Here is a 20,930-nt window from a genome sequence, read left to right as displayed (position 1 = left end):
ATAGCAATAAAAAGTTATTAAATTAAAAAAAAAAAAACGTGCATGCTCCTCTCTGCTTGCTACTGGATTCTGCAGACTTAAAATCACCCTACATTGGATCTCCTTTCAAGGGTGTGAAAGATCACATTCCTGGCATCCATTTAGATGTGCATGCTCCTCTCAGCCTGCCATTGGATTCTGCAGACTTAAAGTGTTACTAAACCCACAACCGTGAAATCAGTCTGTACTGTATATGCAGCAAAGCATGCTTGATATACTCACTGTGGAACCTAAGGGGTTAATCCTCCGCATTGTGCAATAGGGCTGTTTGATCCTATCTTCTCTGATCCTCTTCTTCTCCCACTGTCCCCAATCTATCTCCTGATATGACAGAGCCTTTGGAGTCACTCTGCACATGCTCGGTTTGGTGTGTATTGCTAGAGAATTTTTTTTCCTGGGAGGGTGCATTTGATCGGCACAGGGCCAATCAGCACTGCCCAGACAGGGGGTCAGGGGTCATGTAGCCTCATAGGACAGTCAGAGTAGAATGAAAAATCCTCCTACAAGCTTTAACCAGACACTGACAGAAGTCTGCTACATACTGCTGATGAGAAAAGTTAGTAATCAGTTTATATTTACAAAAATATTTGTATTTCCATGTTCTGTGTACTGTGGGAGACCAGATATAGTGAATACAGGGCCCCGGGTCTAGTAACACTTTAAAAGCACCTTACATTGGATGTCCTTTAAAGAGTGTGAAGCATCACATCCTTGGCATTCATTTAAATGTGCATGCCTCTCTGCTTGACACCAGATTCTGCGGACTTAAGGGTTACATTTAGATGTAATTTGTATAGCAAAGGTACACTGGTCCAACTTGGAATCATGTAAGTATTTATATCTCATACCTGAGTGATCCCTGTGGAAGCTGCAAATCATTGTAGTAATCTCTGCTACTTCAGTGATAGCAGCAGTCTTCCCGGTCCAGTGCTGAGCAGCTTTCCTTGTAATCAGAGTCAGGTTGCACACTTGTCTCTGCCACCCTTCACAGAATGCCTTGTATTTTTATGAATACAAGGCAATTTCTGGTTGCATATAGTGGAGCGGTGGGGCAGTGATGTCATGATCTCCATCTTATCCAATCAGAGAATGATTTTTATTTATTAAATACCAGCCATTCAGTGAATTGTGCCAAAGCCAAGCATACCACCCCCTCTGCAGAATCCAGTGGCCAGCAGGGACGGGTATTGAACCAATGGAAGTATGCATATCTCACACCTGAGTGAACCCTCTGAAAGCTACAAATCATTGAGAAGATAGGAGTTTCTTGAGCAATGAGCACTTTCTGACTCTCAGATAAGTAACCACTGACAACAATAATCTTTTTAGCTACCCATAATAGGGATTCTTCCCAATGGCCAAAAATGTAAGGAGCATTCTGCCCTGTGACCATCACGCTAATGTACCATGAGCTTAAGGCCTCATGTGCACTGCTGCTGGTAAACGGACGTTTAGGAGCAGTTGGGCATTTTTTTCAACTGCTCCTGAACTCTCCTCTATGTTATCTTATCAGTACATGTACACAGGGTCGTTTACAGTCGTTTCTAGGCAGTTGAGTTTAGAAGCTTTTTATGGAACGCAAAAAAATGGGTTCAGAAGATGAGTTTAGAGGCATTTCAAGCGCCAAACGATTCTAAGTGTCTTTTTGTTTACAGGCGTTTTTTAATTTTTGAAACAAAAAAAAAAAATAATTTTATATATTTTTTTAAAAACACTTCTAAACGCAAATGCGGCATGTAAACGCGGCAAAACAGATGCTTAAACGTGGGTTACTATCTGTCAAGTTAAATCGTTCAGGAGAGTTTGTAAAAATGTTCCGTGTACATGAAGCCTTAGATGTAGCAATTATTAGCAGGTGGCTCCCTAAGAACGAAAAGTTCAAGGGTTTCTCCATATTTTAAAAGGTTGAAAAAAGTTGTATTAGAAGTTGGCTATGTTTGTTCTCAATGATCCCACTGTATGTAATAATGTAGCCACTCTCTCTTGCTCACTCCCAAGAAGTACTATGGACTATGGGATGTGTATGGACCATAGAGGAGTATACAAGACCGCAACTAATGTGCACTGCTTGTTCCAAACAAATGAAAGTGGTGGGGAAAATGGTAGGTTCGAAAGCTTGTGGAGGATGTTACAAGAAGGCAGAAAAACACAAAAAAGAAACTATTTCATAAAAAATTGATTACAGGACCATTAAGTGGTGGATGTGTATGGATCATTTTTGGGGAATAAGGATGTTGTTTAGTGTCACTTTAGGTTTTCAGTTAGCTATCATATTTTAAACCAAACAGAAAACAGTTTCCCTGATGATGCCAGTAATTGTATTCAGATACTTTCAGTTTGCTTGTTGGCACAACTAAGGTTTCTAACAAAATGTTTGCTCTCCACAGCTCTGTGACTGACAAGACAATATCGGGTTCAGTTCCTCCAATCAACGCCATGACAACTAATTCTTTTATAGGTAATCCTTCCATTGTATTTGATTTAAAGACTTTTTCTTGTTAGCATAGGCTAACACAATGTATCAGACATTAATGCAAAAGAGCTAAGTAATAAAAGTAAAACTCCATATTAATGCCCAAGGTTCCAGAATGGGAACATTCAACACTTGCACTGTTTTGTTTTTTTTTGTATCTACTGAGGCTTCTATCTGCAAGATATTCCCTCATTCAACCTTCACCGCTATTATAAAGTCAAGTTATACAGTGAGGGAAAAAAGTATTTGATCCGCTGCTGATTTTTTGTACATTTGCCCACTGACAAATGATCAGTCTATAATTGTAATAGTAGGTTTATTTTAACAGTGAGAGACAGAATAACAAAAAAATCCAGAAAAACGCATTTCAAAAAAGTTATAAATTTATTTGCGTTTTAATGAGTAAAATAAGTATTTTACCCTTTCGCAAAACATGACTTTGTGATTGCCAACAAGGATTTTAACACCAAGTACAGAGGTCAGACGTTTCTTGTAGTTGGCCACCAGGTTCAGTTCGCATCCAAACACCGTTAAAGTCTATGGGACATGAACATGAATAATCAAAAGTGCTCATTTAAAGGCTTATATGCAAGTTATTGTCATAAAAAGTGTTTTGGGGACCTGGGTCCTGCCCCAGGGGACATGTATCAATGCAAAAAGAAGTTTTAAAAACTGACGTTTTTTCGGGAGCAGTGATTTTAATAATGCTTAAAGTGAAACAATAAAAGTGTAATATTCCTTTAAATTTCGTACCTGGGGGGGTGTCATATGCTTGTAAAGGGGCGCATGTTTCCTGTGTTTAGAACAGTCTGACAGCAAAATGACATTTCTAAAGGAAAAAAAGTCATGTAAAACTACTATCGCTACTATCACTACTAACTACTGTAAAACTACTATTGCTAGCGCTGGCTATAATGAATTGTCGGTCAGGCAATACACATAGAAGTTCATTGATAAAAATGGCATGGGATTCCCCCACAGGGGAACCCCGAACCAACATATTAAAAAAAATGTGTGGGGGTCCCCCTAAATTCCATACCAGGCCCTTCAGGTCTGGTATGGATATTAACGGGAACCCCGCGCCAAAATTAAAAAAAAAATGTTGTGGGGGTTCCCCTCAAAACCCATACCAGGCCCTTCAGGTCTGGTATGGATTTTAAGGGGAACCCCGCGCCAAAAAGTTTTTTAAAAAATGGAGTGGGGTCCCCCCAAAAATCCATACTAGACCCTTATCCGAGCTCGCAACCTGGCAGGCCGCAGGAAAAGAGGGGGGACGAGAGAGCTCCCCCCCTCCTGAACTGTACCTGGCCACATGCCCTCAACATTGGGAGGGTGCTTTGGGGTAGCCCCCCAAAGCACCTTGTCCCCATGTTAATGGGGAGAAGGGCCTCATCCCCACAACCCTTGCCTGGTGGTTGTGGGGGTCTGCAGGCAGGGGGCTTATCGGAATCTGGAAGCCCCCTTTAACAAGGTGACCCCCAGATCCCGCCCCCCCGTGTGAATTGGTAATGGGGTATAAATGTACCCCTACCATTTCACAAAACAGTGTCAAAAAGGTTAAAAAACACAAGAGACGTTTTTTGACAAGTCCTTTATTAATTTCTTCTTCTTTCTGCTTCTTCTTCGATCTTCTTTCTTCTGGTCTTTCTTTGGTGTTCTTCTTCCTCCATCTTCCTCTTCTCCATCTTCTTCTTCCTCCACTCTTTTTGTCCCGCATCTTCCTCCGGCTTCTTCTCCGCTCCGTCCACACGATCCGCCTCAGTGGGAGTCTTCCGCCGTATGACGCTTCGGTTCTTCTGACACTTCTTATATAATGGAGGGCGGGGCCACCCGGTGACCCCGTCCTCCTCTGACGCACGGGGAGTTCACGGAGACCTCCCTATGGCTTTTCCCATGTTGTCAGAGGGGGCGGGGTCACCCGGTTACGTTAACGGGTGATGTTACCAATTGTTTTCTTGGGGACTAATGGGTCCGAGCTACCTTGAGATCATTGACAAGATTCTCCCGTGTAGTTCTGGGCTAATTCCTCACCACTCTCATTATCACTAAGACGCCACAAGGTGAGATCTTGCATGGAGCCTCAGACTGAGGGAGATTGACAGTTATTTTGTGTTTCTTCCATTTGCGAATAATTGCACCAACTGTTGTCACCCTCTCGCCAAGCTGCTTGACGATGGTCTTGTAGCCCATTCCAGCCTTATGTAGGTCTACAATCTTGTCCCCAACATCCTTGGACAGCTCTTTTGTCTAGGCCATGGTGGAGAGATTGGAATCTAATTAATTGATTGCTTCTATGGACAGGTGTCTTTTTTACAAGTAACAAGCTGAGATTAGAGCATTTCCTTTAAGAGAGTGCTCCTAATCTCAGCTTGTTACCTGTATAGAAAACACCTGGGAGCCAGAAATCTTGCCGATTGATAGTGGATCAAATACTTATTCCATTAATTACAATGCAAATCAATTTATAACTGTATAACTATAATTTTGAAATGCATTTTTCTGGATTTCTTTGTTGTTGTTCTGTTTCTCACTGTTAAAATAAACCTATCATTAATATTATAGACTGATTATTTCTTTGTCAATGGGCGAACGTACAAAATCAACAGGGGATCAGATACTTTTTTCCCTCACTATAGTGTCAATCTCTTCCATCTTCATTAAAGTCCTCTTGATGGGCAAATAATTGAGCCACTAGGGGAAACGTTGACACTGGTGGGGTTTGTCTGTAATCTTAAAACGGTCATAGTTGGATTGCATGTCAGTCTGTTCAGCAGGAACCGACCGAGATTTGAACCATCTATGAGCAGGCATAATGTACTCAAGTCGATCCACTAATCGAATTGGGTACAACCAGCATGTCAGATTTTTGGCATGTGTTTATTGCCAGCGGCTGCAGCCGCTAACAATAATCATTGTGTTCTTCCAGCAGGAATGGCTTCCTGCACCAGGAGAACACAAGATTTCCCCATCAACACTACCTGTTTGCAGGAAAAAAATATTGCACCATCTATTGCCTGCCTTAGAAGCCACCAGTAATTCTAACCACAGCCCCACCATTATGACTAGAATTGATTGGCCTTTTAAAGTACTTGTATGTAAACCCAATTGCTAAAAAATGTATCTGAGATTTAAAGAAGTTGAAAATTCATTAAAAACATTGTTTGTTCTCTACAGCTTTAGTTATATTGCGCACCTGTAATGAAGTATGCCCCATGGTGTTCAGGCTGCTGGATTCTGTAGAAATCTTCACCACAGGGCTGCCCTGTCCTCTTCCTGCTGAAATTCTGGCACTGTGGGGGTTACTAGCTTTTGGGTTTCTAAAGATGATCCAACAGGGACACGCACCCCCTCCTGTCCTCTACTCCAGTCCAGGAGCAAGAAGAGGACAGGGCAACCCTGCATTGACAAATTTTCTACAGAATCCATCAGCCTGCACATCATGGGACATACTTCATTGCAGGTAAGCAATGTAACTAAAACTGTAGAAAAATATTCTTTTAGCTAAACTTTAACTTTAACATAATTTCAAGTGTAATTTTCATTTAAACAATAACTGGTGATCCTGCCATCAAGCATTTATAAAGGGTGACCATGCCCTGTCCCTGTCTACCAATTATGCTCCTGTGTTGTCACCCTGCACACGGGCTTCCGATGGAGACTATAGTGGCTGGTTCATCACAAATTACTCAGATAGGAAAGAACTGTAGAAAGCATGGGATTTCTACAGTGCTTTCATATATAATTATATAAAATCACAAACATGTCTTTATTCTATAACAAAAATGATAAAACTGGGGTAAAAAGGCCAGTACAGTGCCTCCCAAAGAAAGGATAGTGAAGTGTCAGCACATTTTACGAGAGTCGCTATTTCAGGACTCTGGCATAATTTGTAGTTCCTCCATTAATCCATCAAAAATAATCCACAAAATAAATAAATATAATAAACACCACAAAAAAACTCAAGAAACAATATAAAACAAAACTAAATAATATATACATATAGTCTATACTGCTGGGAAAAAAAACACACAACGTCCTCACTACGTATTTGTTAGGTACAAGAAGCCCAAAAATCTAAACATGCACAGATGTTTAGGGGAGAAAAGCCCATCTCCCCCAGCCTGCGAGCAGGACCAGATGGCACGGACTAAAATTTACAGGCTGGCAACAGAGTAAATGATATAGTACACCACTCTGGTCACACAGCAATTAGATGTCACCAAATAAAATATTATAATGCACCCTCTATATCTAGCATTGAGAATTACTTAGATATGGTCCCCTGTGGTCACCCTAGGGAGAACCACACTGAGAAAAGCCATGTAGCCATCACTATAGTGCATATTAGACATGTGCACTGACAAAAAAAATGTTCGTTTTAGTTTTCGTTTCATTTGTTTTTTGCTTTTTCGGAAATTCGAAAATTCAGAATTTGGAAATTCGGAAATTTGGAAATCTGAAAATTTGGATTTTCAAATTTCCTAATTTCGGATTTTCAAATTTTCAAATTCTCGAATTTCCGAATATTCGAATTTTCAAATTTCAAAATTCAAAAATTCAAAATTCCGAAAATTCGAAAATCTGAAACAAACAGAAAATCAGTAAAATTTGAAATAATAAATAACTAATAATAACTAACTATTAAATTATAGGTATTGGAATTTCCTTTAAAATTTGGCTGTTTGTGAACGTAATGAATACAAATTTATCTGAAGTTACAAATTATCCGAAATAACGAATGCCGCATCTAAACAAATGGAATGGAACAAATTAATAATAAATAATAATTAAAAGGTTTTATTATTATTATTTAAGTGTTCTTGCATAGCAAGACCACTTACTGTTATATCACATATATATTATTAGTGGGACTGCTTTAGCAGTCCCACTATTGTTATTCGATTTTATTTATTTTTAATTTTTTTAATTTTAATTTTATTCCGTACGTTTTTTGGTTCTGCGTAACTTCTGCATACTTTCAGCTATTAAAACCATTCAACTATTAAAATGTCCGTCTCTTTTAGCTGATGTGTGCTCTTTTTCAACTTTTTTTCTACCATTTATACTTTTTAAAATATTAAGCTTTTTAACACTTTTTTTTAACATTGAAGTCAATGGGAGCATGCTTCAGATCCTTAAAATCTTCTTCCGCTCCCAAAAGTTTCAGCTCCTTCATACTTTCACCTACAGAACCCAAACAAACTTTAAAATGTTCACAAAATATTCAGCTATCTGGCTATATCTTTTCAGTTTGATATCTTTTACAGTTTTTGAGAAAAAGCTTTTTCTTTAGAGATCATTTCAGGAAATTTTAGCCATTAATCAGAGTGTACTGTGTTTGTTTTGTTGCCATGGTTACCAAAGCTTCTGTTATACACAAGGGGGGAGGTGGCTGAAGCATCTCAGCTCTGATTACAGAGCCCGGGGGAGGGGACAGACACACCATGTACTGATTTATAATAGAGGAATATGATGGGGCAGTTTTGATAGGGCAATTCTGATGGGGCAGTTTTGATGGGGCAATTATGATGGGGCAGTTTTGATGGTGGCAATATGATGGGGCAGTTTTGATAGGGCAATTCTGATGGGGCAGTTTTGATGGTGGCAATATGATGGGGCAGTTTTGATGGGGCAATTCTGATGGGGCAGTTTTGATGGTGGCAATATGATGGGGCAGTTTTGATGGGGACAATTTTGATGGGGACAATTTTGATGGGGCAATTCTAATGGGGCAGTTTTGATGGCAATATGATGGGGGCAGTTTTGATGGTGGCAATATGATGGGGCAGTTTTGATGGTGGTAATATGATGGGGCAATTCTGATGGGGCAGTTTTGATGGTGGCAGTATGATGGGGACAATTTTGATGGGGACAATTTTGATGGGGCAGTTTTGATGGCAATATGATGGGGGCAGTTTTGATGGTGGCAATATGATGGGGCAGTTTTGATGGTGGTAATATGATGGGGCAATTCTAATGGGGCAGTTTTGATGGTGGCAATATGATGGGGCAGTTTTGATGGGGCAATTCTGATGGTGGCAATATGATGGGACAATTTTGATGGAGAAATTCTGATGGGGCAGTTTTTATGGTGGCAATATGATGGGGCAGTTTTAATGGGGACAATTTTGATGGGGCAATTCTGATGGGGCAATTTTGATGGCAGTATGATGGGGCAGTTTTGATGGCGCCCGTTTTAGCAATTTAGCTATTCAGCATTCCCACGCATTTTCCCCAGGAAATGCATTTTCTAGTTATTATTATAGCCAAATTTACCACCCTAACTCCTCCCACAGTTTTTACACTACATAGACAAGTAATATACCGAAACGTGCGGATTGTTCCTGAATGGTGTGCTATTACTTTGTGGAACGTTTTGCCATATTGGTTCACGAAATATCGTCATTTTTGCGGCGAAATTGGTCCCATAGGAATGAATGGGGAAACTAAAGTGGGAGGTGACAAAAGCTGAAAAATCAGAACATGATTTCTAAACTGCCGCCATTCCCTCATTTTCAAGCCCACCTACACAAATCTTATATCAAAGCGTTCAGCTATCCCTGCTGCCACTAAACATGTCCACGGCTAAGCCATAGTCCTGATAGTTTTCACAATATGACCATTTGTTTGCAACTCACGTTGTCCATTGACATTCATTATAACTACACTCTATCCCCTTCAAATTTGAAGGGCAATTTCTAAACTGTGACCGTGCCTTCAATTTTAATATTTCAGAGACATACTATGTATCAAAATCTAGGTCTGGGTCTTGTGATTCTCACAATATAAAGATCTTCGCTGTAGGATTTATAGTTTTTAAAATACGGCCGTTTGAATTACTGCACAGTTACTACTGCTATCATGGTCCTGTGTATTGTGTATTGAGCAGTATTTGTGAAGCATAAACAGGACATGAGCGTTGCTAGGAAACAGTGGTTGTAAACACAAGATGCTGAGACCCCCCAAATGCATGTGGTCATACCTTCATCTGCTAGACTTGATAATGCTTGTAGACTCCTCCCACAGTTTTTACACTACAGAGACAAGTAATATATCGAAACGTGCAAGATTGTTCCCGATTGGTGTGCTATTACTTTGTGGAACGTTTCGCCGGATGGTCCACGAAATATCGTCATTTTTGCGGCGAAATTGGTCCCATAGGAATGAATGGCGAAATGTTCAATGTCATTTAATTGGTGTGCTATTACTTTGTGGAACGTTTTGCCGAATGGTTCACGAAATATCGTCGTTTTTGCGGTGAAATTGGTCCCATAGGAATGAATGGCGAAATGTTCAAAACTAGAGTGGGAGGTGACAAAAGCTGACAACCCCATGATCAGCCAAAACATTATGACCACCCCATAATCAGCCAAAACATTATGACCACCCCATAATCAGCCAAAACATTATGACCGCCCCATGAAAAAAAAAATTATTTTATGGAACGTTTCGCTGAATGGTTCACGAAATATTGTCGTTTTTGCGGCGAAATTGGTCCCATAGGAATGAATGGTGAAATGTTAAAAACTAGAGTGGGAGGTGACAAAAGCTGACAACCCCATGATGAGCCAAAACATTATGACCGCCCCATGAAAAAAAAATCATTTTTGAAAAAAAAAAAAAATCATTTTTGAAAAAAAAAAAATCATTTTTGAAAAAAAAAAATAATTAAAAAAAAAAAATCATTTTTGAAAAAAAAAATTTATTTTTGAAAAAAAAAAAATATTTTTGAAAAAAAAAAAAATTTTTGAAAAAAAAAATTCATTTAAAAAAAAAAAAACATTTTTGAAAAAAAATAATTCATTTTTAAAAAAAAAAACTTTTGAAAAAAATGTTCAGCTCTTTCAGCTAATGATGGGACTTCAACTTTTTTACTACTATTTATACTTTTTAAAATATTAAGCTTTTTAACACTTTTCACAGTTACTCAAGCCGCTCCACCCAGTTACTCCGCCCACTCCAGTTGTAGAGGCAAGAACACTTTTCACAATTTCCCCAAAAATTGTAGCTTTTCTAATGTTATTTATTATTATTAGATCATTACATTCCATTCTTTTAGATACGGCATTCGTTATTTCAGATAATTCGTAACTTCGGATAAATTCATACTCGGTACGTTCACTAACAGCCAAATTTGAAAGGAAATCCCAATACCTATAATTTAATAGTTATTATTAGTTAGTTATTATTTCAGATTTTCGGGTTTTCTAATTTTCTGATTTTCATTCTTTTGAATTTTCTGATTTTCAGTCTTATTTTTGGATTTTCAAATTTCCAAATTTTAGAATTTTCAAATTTCCGAAATTTTGAATTTCCGAACTTCTGAACTTCCGGATTGCCGAAAATTCGAATTTCCAAAATGTTCCAATTTCCAAAATGTTCCAATTTCCAAAATGTTCCAATTTCCGAAATTTCCAATTTCCGAAATTTCCAATTTATGAAAATTCCAATTTCTGAATTTCCGAATTTCCGGAAATTCGAAAATTTGGACATTTGAAATTCAGAAATTCTAAATTTCAGAGATTCTAAATTTCAGAAATTCGAAGTTTCAGAAATTAAAAAATTCAGAAATTCGGGAAGTTCGGAATTAACGAATTTGTCAAAATTTGGTTAAAAACTAATTCGGAATTAAACAAATTGCACATGTTTAGAGCTTATAGATAGGAAGAGATAGCAAAGAAGATGCAAGAGATGAGCAGCACTGAGACTCCGAGACACTTTTAACTGTTTTTTAATGAATAGTTGTATTTTATTTAAAAATGGCAAGGGCTTATGATATACATTGATTTAGCAACATACATTTAATTTAGCTAGGGAATTTCTTTAAAAAGGCCAAGTAGCTCAAATGGTTGTGTTGGTCCAGGAGAAGTTCCTGGATGTTGCTAATAGAATTAATATTTTTATGCATTTTCAGTTATTTATTTGTGTTATCAAAAAAAAGAGTAAACCACTTTAAAAGCCCAGCTTATGGACAACCACCAAACAGTATGATCTCTCACCCATCACCCTCTTACAGACCTCACCTCTACACTCCCAGGATGTAGACCTGGCCAGGAATCTCCACAATATTCTGGGTTTTACTACAATGACATCTGGACGTCCCTGATATGCAAGTCAAGACATTTTCCAAAGCCAAATGAGGCATTAGAGTGCCTTAAAGGGAAAGACATCTACATGTTTGGAGATTCAACTCTACGCCAGTGGTTCGAGTACCTGGTAAACTTCATACCAAGTATGATTTATTTATTTTTTTACATTTTCATTTTACCCTTTTACAAACGTGATAATTTCTTAGTTTTCATCGGGGTGGTTTATATCAGGCCATAGATGTGTTTTTTTTTGTAAATGACAAAGGGATAGTTGGAAATTTTGAAGCAGACTGTCTTGTCCAATGGGGGTGAGGTTGTTCACTCTTGAGTAGGAGGGAGGTCTATTGGATATTTTAATTAGACACCCTCATCACCAAGGGGGTGAATTTTGAGTGGAATATAACACACTATAATGAATGATAACTCCCCTCGTATTGGTTGCCCATAAATAAGAATACCCGTACCTACCTCTCAAACAGACATGCTCATTTTTATTGTCATAGTTTTTTCACAATTTTCTTTTCTAATAAGTATATTTTTCACCTCCTTGTTGATATACTGTATGTTGCTCCCCTTTTCCTTGGGGTCCTTTTGATCTACCCAGAGCCGATCTGCCCTATACGCTCACTACATAAGCTGCGTAGGACCCCGCCGCTGTGGGGGGGGGCCCCAAGGGCGGATCAGCTCTGCTCAGGGCCAGACTGGCCTACCAGGATACCAGGACATTTTCCGGTAGGCTGCCTGCCCTGGGGCCGCTTTGAGCTATGCTGTGGCTACAGCATAGCTCAAAGCAGAGTCCCGCTGTGTCATGGAGCTCAGTGTGAAGTCGCGCTGTGACAAAGGTCGTGCCCTCCTCCTAGACCAGCTCGTGTGATAGATGCAGTGTTCTGTCTAATACACAAGCTGGTCTAGGAGGAGGGCGGGACTTTTGTCACAGTGCGACTGAACCTTTCACACTGAGCTCCGTGACACAGCGTGGGATGCGCGCTGTGCCTGTACGTAATCCACTGGCACTAACTGGTGAAGCGGCAATGATTGGCACGGTAAGACAGCAATGATGGGCACAGTAAGGCTACATTGATTGGCACAGTGAGGCAGAAATGATTGGCACGGTAAGGCGGCAATGATGGGCACAGTAAGGCTACATTGATTGGCACGGTGAGGCGGCAATGATTGGCACAGTGAGGCTACATTGATTGGCACGGTGAGGTGGCAATGAGGGGCACAGTAAGGCTGCAATGATGGGCATGGTGAGGTGGCAATGATGGGCATAGTAGGGCTGCAATGATGGGCATGGTGAGGCGGCAATGATGGGCATAGTAAGGCTGCAATGATGGGCATGGTGAGGCGGCAATGATTGGCACGGTAGGGTGGCAATGATGAGCACAGTGAGGCTGCATGGATGGGCACAGTGAGGCTGCATGGATGGGCACAGTGAGACTGCATTGACGGGCACAGTGAGGGAGACTCTCTGGGGACCCTGATGTAAGGGGAGGCTCTCTGGGTACCCTAATGTAGGGGGAGGCTCTCTGGGGACCCTGATGTAAGGGGGGCTCTCTGAGGACCCTGATGTAAGGGGAGGCTCTCTGGGGACCCTGATGTAAGGAGGGGCTCTCTGGGGACCCTGATGTAAGGAGGGGCTCTCTGGGGCCCTAATGTAAGTGGGGGATCTATGGGGACCCTGATGTAAGTGGGGGATCCGCAGTCAGATATGTAACGATATATACACAGACGTATATTATATACATGTCAGGTGTGACTGTGTGGCAATGGCAAATGGTTTGCATAGCTCACAGCATCACGGGTCAGGTAGAGGGCCCCTTAGCAGAATTTTGCTTAGGGTTCCCGGGGAGGTCAGGATCAGCACTGGATCTACCCTCTTGCCCACATTATTACTTCATTTTAGATTTTAGACTTTTGACATATATTTTCAAGAAGGGAAAGATTCAGGGTATATATTTTATTAGGGTTGGGGAGGTCTTGTAAAGTTAATTCCCTAGAATTGTAATCTCTCTTTTATTAGCATTGCTTTTGGTAATGAGGATAACTCAATATGGATTTAGGTGGTTTGGACTCCTAGGGACTAAATGGATACTTGCACATGAATAGATAGTTATTATGCACATACTGTATATCAGTGGCGGCTGGTGTTTTTTTTTGGGGGGGGCGGCAAACAATCCACAATCCACCAGCTGACACCCCCCCGGTCGGGTCATGGATGGCACAGAAGCCCCCCGGTCGGCCAGTCAGGCTGCGGGGGTCATGGGCGGCACCCCCCCTCTGTCGGTCAGTCAGGGCCCCGCATTTACCCCATCTCACGGGCAGCGCTCTGGGCCACGGCCTCTTCTCTCTCCGGGCTGCGGGCGGCTGCTGTCTTGGTTCCCCAGCGTCTCCTCCCTCCTCCTCCTGGTGGCCAATCTGATCTCCTGTCAGTCAATTGGGTGACAAGTCTCATGACCCGCTTCCTGATTGGCCAGGAGGAGAATCAGTGTTACAATAGTGAATAGCGAATATTCATTTACTATTGTCACACAACTGGATGTGGTGCCCCCCCGAGCCCACCCTTTTTTTGAAGCTTATTAGAGCCTCTGGCTCTAATCACGTACTTTAAACCCCCCATCATTAGAATCAATGCATCCAGCGCCCTGCATGTAAATCAGGGGGCTGGACGCATGGATAGGGGGGGTGGCGCCCGTGCGCCCCTAATGGACGGGCCACCACTGCTGTATATGGTCTATATACAGTATATATGTCACAACGATCATGGGACTTGCCTATACCGTAACTCTATAATTTTGAGAGTCTCCCAAATTGGAGCACATACAGTGTATAGCACTTGCAAGTCCCATGCATAGTTTATACGTATAGGTAAGCCTATAATAAGGCTTACCTATTAGGTACTGTAAATATCTCCTAAATGTGCACCGTTTAGGAGATATTTACTACAGTATATATGCAGCCAATGACGTCATCGGTGCATGCGCTCTGAAGGAACGGCCACCCATGCCATTCCTTCAGAATCCTGTGCCATGAATGACGGCTCCCCTGTGCATGCGTGGGAGTGATGTCATCGCGGCTCGGGCCAGGCATCCACTTAGCAATTTAGACTAGGGAAAACAACAACTTTTCCGTTTTCAATTCTGGGTGGATGACAGTCAGCTGCAAACATACAACACAACCTCCTGCCACCAGCACGTTCTAGGCTAGAATTTTTTTTAATTTTTCTGATACATATTTTCTGATACACATTTTTTTGATACACTTGTTTTTATAGATTGGTTTTAATTTCCAACGGTTTTTGCACATAATTGCAGTGTGTGTGTTGCACTGGGGTCTGACAACTCAACTTTTTTAGATTTGACACTTGTCACTTTGCATTTTTAGTGGATTTTGCTAACACATGCCTTATAATTTAGATAATACAAGGATTGAGGTTGCTCAATATATATAATATTAATGTGTTATGAATATAATTGTTTGCAATTCCAATAAGGATTTATCACTTTATATTTATTAAGTTTTGGTCAAATCACATTTTTTATTTTATTTATTTTTTATATTTGATATTTTACCTTTTTATGTAGGATTGTACCACGCACCAAAGCACTTGTCACTTTAAAACACTCACTTCTACACTCTTTTGTTTTTTTACAGAGCGCCATCCCCTATATTCTGATTTTAACATGATGCCTTTACTTTGCAGGTCCAAAAAAAAAAAAAAAACAACCAGCAGTTTACAACCCCTTTGAGCCTTCCTACACTCTGTGTTATGTTCTACTGGCCCTTTTGGTGTAAAGTACTCCTAACCGCTGTACTCTGTATGATAACCACTCTTGGCCCCTGCATTCTATGTGTTTTGCACTCCTTACCCCTGTGCTCTGTGTAATAATCACCCCTGAGCCCTGTAATCTATGCATTAATTATTTCTGATCCTTGTCCACTGTGTGTTATATACCCATGACTCTTGTACTGTGTGGGATTACCACTCCTGACCCCTGTACTCTGAGCAGTAACCAGTCCTGGCTCCCTCATCTTCTGCATTATGCACTCTTGGCCCCTGTTCCCTGTGTGATACCCCTTCCTTACCCCTGCACTTTCTGCAGATACCCATTCATGACACCTGCATTCAGCCTTACACACTCCTGAAATCTGTGCATTATACACTCCTAAGTCTGTGTTCCGTATTGTTGAGTGCTGCACTTTCTGTGTTATGTACTGCTGAGTCCTGTACTCTGTGCAATAACCACTCCTGACCCCTGTAATCTGAGTAATAACCACTTCAGACCCCTGCATTTTCTGCCTTATGAACTCTTGGCCCCTGTTTCCTGTTTAATACCCCCTCCTGACCCCTGCATGTCATTAATTTGTGATTTTATGGATACAGCACTATTTAGCCCCGAGTCTTTTCCCTGTTCAACAATCAGTTGGGGACAACTGACACAGTGTAGTTAGTAGTTACATCTATTATACTGTGTGGGATTTAAAAATTAAAATATCCTTTTTTTGGTTAGGGTGTACATGATTATGTGTAATAATTCAATAAATTGCTCTTGACTTTGCAAAGCGTTTCAGATATTGTGCTGAACTCCCTTGAGTTTTGGTATGGCATAGTCATGGTCATGTCATAGTCATGTTACGGGTAGTCATAGGTTACGGTATGGTGGTCCTCAGGGGGTTGAACAGGCAGGTGTCATAGAAGGTAATGGTTGAAATTAGGAATAATATGTTTAAACTGAAATAAGGCTCTAGGATTCTTAAATTATCATATTTTTGTCTTTCACCTAGGTCTCAAGACGATCGATTTGCACATCAACTACCAATCGGGTCCACTACTTGCAGTAGATGCTAACGCTGAATTGGCTTTACGATGGCGAGCTCATGGACTTCCCTTGAGGACCACAAAGACCATGATGGCTGACCTGCACTACGAGGCAGCCCACTTGGCTGGGATCAGTGGCGGACCTCATACTGTTATTGTATTGACCCTGTGGGCTCACTTTACCACTTACCCCATCAGAGTTTATTTGGAGAGGCTGGAAAGAGTTCGTCAAGCCATTTCATCTCTGCTTTTCCGTAGCCCCAAGACAACAGTGCTCATTAAATCGGCCAACACGGGTTATAAGTCAGTTTTTGGCAGTGACTGGTTGTCTCTTCAGCTAGACATTCTACTGCGGGCTGCCTTTAAAGGAATGGATGTCACTATTATAGATGCCTGGGACATGACGTCTTGTCACTACCTCCCCGACAACATCCACCCAGGTCCGCCGGTCATCAGGAATGTGGTGGACCTTATGTTGTCCTATATATGCCCTACGTGATTGATAAGATTATGTCCTCATGTTCTCTATTCCTTGTTTGGATATCTGTTAAACTTTAGTTGAAAACTGAAGAATTTTATATAAATCCTGGCATTCAGGCAGTTTCCATGTATTGGTTTAGTTTGTATTTAGTTTGTATTTCACTTTTAGTTTGTATTTCACTTTTGCATGGTTGCTGGCAAGTTAAATTACAGACTGGCTTACAAGTAGCTTTTGGAGACTTTTGTGGTGAGATATCCCCACCAGAATTTCATGTTCTGTCCAACTGGCATTGCCATAACCAAACCTGCATTCTGCATAGATTCTTCATAAAGTAGAACATGTTCGAAGAACAACAACATGTAATGTAAAGTAATGTGAACTATATATAGTGTATGCATTATACCTATCTATCCAGCAGGTGGCACTGTAGTGTGTATCTATGGTAATGTATTTAGAGACATGTTTTGATATTTAAAAGTAAAGCCGTATTGCTGTATCCAAGAAGCTTCCAGCACTTATATCAATACTCTGCACAATAGGTTATGGGCCCAGCGTACCCAGTAGGCACCCAGCAGCACCCAGGCACTGGAAAGAGAACTCTGCAACTCAGTGAGTTCTGTATACAAGCTACTGGAAGAAAGCAAGCAATTCAGATGTGAAGTTTGCAATTGCAAAGCTGAATAATGCCAATTACCAGCTGTGGAAGTTTAAGCTAGAAATGCTTTTGAACAAGGATGACTTGTGGCAATTGCTAAATACAGACAGACCCACAGATGGAGAGAAGGAGGACTGGGATAGGTAAGATAGGCAGGCAAAAGCAATTATAAGCTTACCAGTGGAAGATGACCAGCTTATACACATAAGAACAGAGAAAACAGCTAAAGGTATGTGGACTTCATTACAAAAACTGCATGAGCATTCAAACCTCAACATTTAGCTGTTTCTACTAAGAAAATTGTATAAGATGAGACTAGAAGAAGGCCAGCAAATGTGTAACCACGTGAATGCTAAGCTAGAGATCATAGAGCAGCTACATGCCGTCCGAGAGGACATAAAAGATGACCATATTGTTTCCCTGCTCCTCTGCAGCCTTCCAGAGACATATACTGCTCTTATTAATGCTTAGAAACCATACCCGAGCAAGAACTAACCCTAGATTATGTCAAAGGCAAATTAATTGATGAATATGACAGAAGTGTCAGGGCTGGGCTCAGTCCTTCCTTTTCTGAGCTGGCAGCTCAGCTGTTGGCTAATTGCCAGCTCCCATCTCTCTCCACAGTTACCCAGCTGTTGTTGATTCTGCTCGTCAGTCCTGCCTACTTAAAGCCGTCCAGCTCACTTAATCTCTGCCTTCGCCTTTGTCAACATCACAGAGACTTTCTCCTGCGTTCCTGTTGAAGACTTGCTCGGCTGACGTCCCTTCTGGCTCCTGATCCTGCTTGCTGTACTACTATGTTTACCTCTGTCTCTCTGACATTGGCTTGGCTGACTACCCAATCCAGTTACTGAACTCTGGCTTGTTTTGACCACGCTTACTCTGTTTACCTTTTTATTATTATTATTAAACAAGTGTGATTTAACTATACTTCTGTCTCGGTCTGATTCATGGTTCCTGACAGTAGGCGAATAAGAGGTACCCCTATAAGAGGTATGACTGGTTCCGCTCCGCTTCCCCAGCGATTTTAGGGCAATCCAGTTCAATGCAGAGGGTTTCTCAACCAGGTTGAGATATACTTTGAGCTGCTGCCCCAGGCGTTTCCCACTGACAGAAGCAAAGTAGGTTTCTTGATATCTTTGCTTTCAGAGAGAGCCTTGGCCTGGGCAAACCCTCTATAGGAGACGCAAAAACCTGTTGTCTTGAGTTACCCTGTGTTTGTGGCCACCTTTAAAAGGGTATTTGACGTTCCTGCATGCTCCGCTTCTGCTGCTAAGTGCCTCGTGTCCATCAAACAGAGTACCAGAACTGTTGCCGACTACGCCATTGAATTCCGTACTCTGGCAGCAGAGGTTTCTTGGAACAATAAGGCCCTCGTGGCTGCCTTTTCTCATGGTCTCTCGGATTCCATCAAGGATGAGATAGCAGCCCGAGATATACCCACTGAGCTGGAGAAGTTGATCACGTTTGCCATCCTCATTGACTCCAGACTCAGGGGGAGACTCTCTTTTAAGGAGCACTTGCGGAAGCCTCCTGTACGTTTGCCTCCGAGCTTTGCAGTCCCACCCATCACTCCCAAGGCAGCTGGCCACCCTGGGAAGAATCAACTCATTTGGGCCATTTCCCAACAATTCTGGTGGCCTAGTCTACGGGCTGATGTAACTGCCTTCGTAGCTGCCTGTTCCGTGTGTGCTCAGAGTAAGACTCCACGACACCTTCCAGTGGGCCTCCTACAGCCCATACCCAATGGAGAGAGGCCCTGGACCCACTTGTCTATGGATTTCATTGTGGAGTGCCAACTCCCAAGGCAACACTGTTATTCTTATGGTGGTTGACTGGTTCTCAAAGATGTGTCATTGTATTCCACAAGTTGCCCACTTCTAAGGAACTGGCTTCCATTTTTGCTCGGGAGATCTTTCGCTTACATAGGCTACCCAAGGTGATTATCTTGAACAGTGGTAGTCAGTTTGTCTCCCAGTTTTGGCTTGTCTTTTGTGCACAGTTGGGAATTCAGCTTGCTTTCTCCTCTGCATATCGCCTACAGTCTAATGGGGCTGCAGAATGAGCCAATCAGTCCTTGGAGCAATTCCTACGTAGCTATATTTCTGACCATCATAGCAATTGGTCAGACCTATTACCATGGGCAGAGTTTGCTCACAACAGTACCTGCTCATTTGTGAGTCTGCTGGAACTCTGTCCAAGTGGAAATAGTCTAAGTGGTAAATTAGAACCAGAGTGGGTACCTTGAGTGGAGCATGAACAAGTCTTGCTTTTTGATTGCTGGGTTGCATTTTTAGGTTCTTTTTGGGGCTTTTCCTTGTAGCTTTTTAACACCTTTTTCTGACACTTTTTAAACAGCTAGGTTTTTTTTTCTTTGCTTCCTTCAGCCTACTAATTAAGGGGAGTGGTTAATTGCTCACAGGTGCCTGAGGCCTATATAACCTTGTGTAGAACTCATATTGAGCCTGCTCATTTGTGAGTCTGCTGGAACTCTGTCCGAGTGGAACTAGTCTAAGTGGTAAGTTAAAACCCGAGTTTAAAACAGGAGGTTATAACAGGGGTCATAGTACCTGTGTAATGTGAGTAACTGAGTGTTTTCTGAGTAGTGTGTGTGGATCATTAGTATTTGTGTATTGTGTACTGTATACTTCTGTTTTGCGAGTGCACGTAGGTCTGCGAGTGCACGTATGTCTGTGAGTGGTCTGCGAGTGCGCGTAGGTCTGTGAGTGGTCTGCGAGTGCGCGTAGGTCTGCGAGTACCTGTGTATTGTCTTGAGTATTAGCGTCAGGAAGCTAGTTGTTAGGTAATTTGGACAAGATATAATCCCTAATCCTCATTAAATTTAATAGATACGATGCCCGGCGGGTGTGGAGAAGTGACTCTTTGTAAATCTTGCGGCATGTATGCGTTCCTTGATCATCCGATCAAGGGTGAATACTGCTGTGCAAAATGTAAGTGCATTGTTTCCCTGGAAGCCCAGGTTCTGAATCTGGGGAAGCAACTGTCAGCACTGAGAAGTCCCTCCATACTAAAGGAGAGCCAGGAATGTACATGGCAGGTGCTGGCAGGGGCCAGCACAGAAGCGGGTGGAGACAAAGAGGTGCAGGCACTAGCAAAGAGTAGATGGGTGACAGTCAGGAAGGGTAGAGGGGGTAGTGCCAGGGCTGGAGCATCCCAATAAGTACGCTCCATTGAGTGACATTGGTGAAACCAGTCAGGAACCAGCACTGCTGGAGCTGAGGGACTTACCTAGCTGCCAGGGGAAGAACTCTTCCAGTGAGAGTGGGGGGGGGGGGGGAGCGAAGGGAAAGGAAAAACAGATTCTGGTGGCAGGGGACTCAATTCTTAGAAGGACAGAGAGGGCAATCTGTAAC

General features: G+C 41.7%; 1 protein-coding gene across 1 annotated transcript in view; it reads left to right on the top strand.

Annotated features, from left to right (window-relative positions):
• The window catches only part of LOC141133483 (NXPE family member 3-like), a 126,735-nt gene extending 108,249 nt beyond the window's left edge, over positions 1 to 18,486 (top strand). The window contains exons 4-6 of the mRNA XM_073622876.1: positions 2,427 to 2,497; positions 11,529 to 11,744; positions 16,387 to 18,486. Of these exons, the coding sequence (XP_073478977.1) occupies positions 2,427 to 2,497; positions 11,529 to 11,744; positions 16,387 to 16,919 (820 nt within the window). The 3' untranslated portion in view covers positions 16,920 to 18,486. The remainder of the gene's footprint in view (positions 1 to 2,426; positions 2,498 to 11,528; positions 11,745 to 16,386) is intronic.
• Positions 18,487 to 20,930: the final 2,444 nt, after the last annotated feature.

The sequence above is a fragment of the Aquarana catesbeiana genome, linkage group LG03 (assembly GCF_042186555.1).
Source record: "Aquarana catesbeiana isolate 2022-GZ linkage group LG03, ASM4218655v1, whole genome shotgun sequence".
Taxonomy (NCBI): domain Eukaryota; kingdom Metazoa; phylum Chordata; class Amphibia; order Anura; family Ranidae; genus Aquarana; species Aquarana catesbeiana.
Note: the sequence above shows the minus strand (reverse complement) of the source record. Positions and strands in the feature narration are given on the sequence as shown.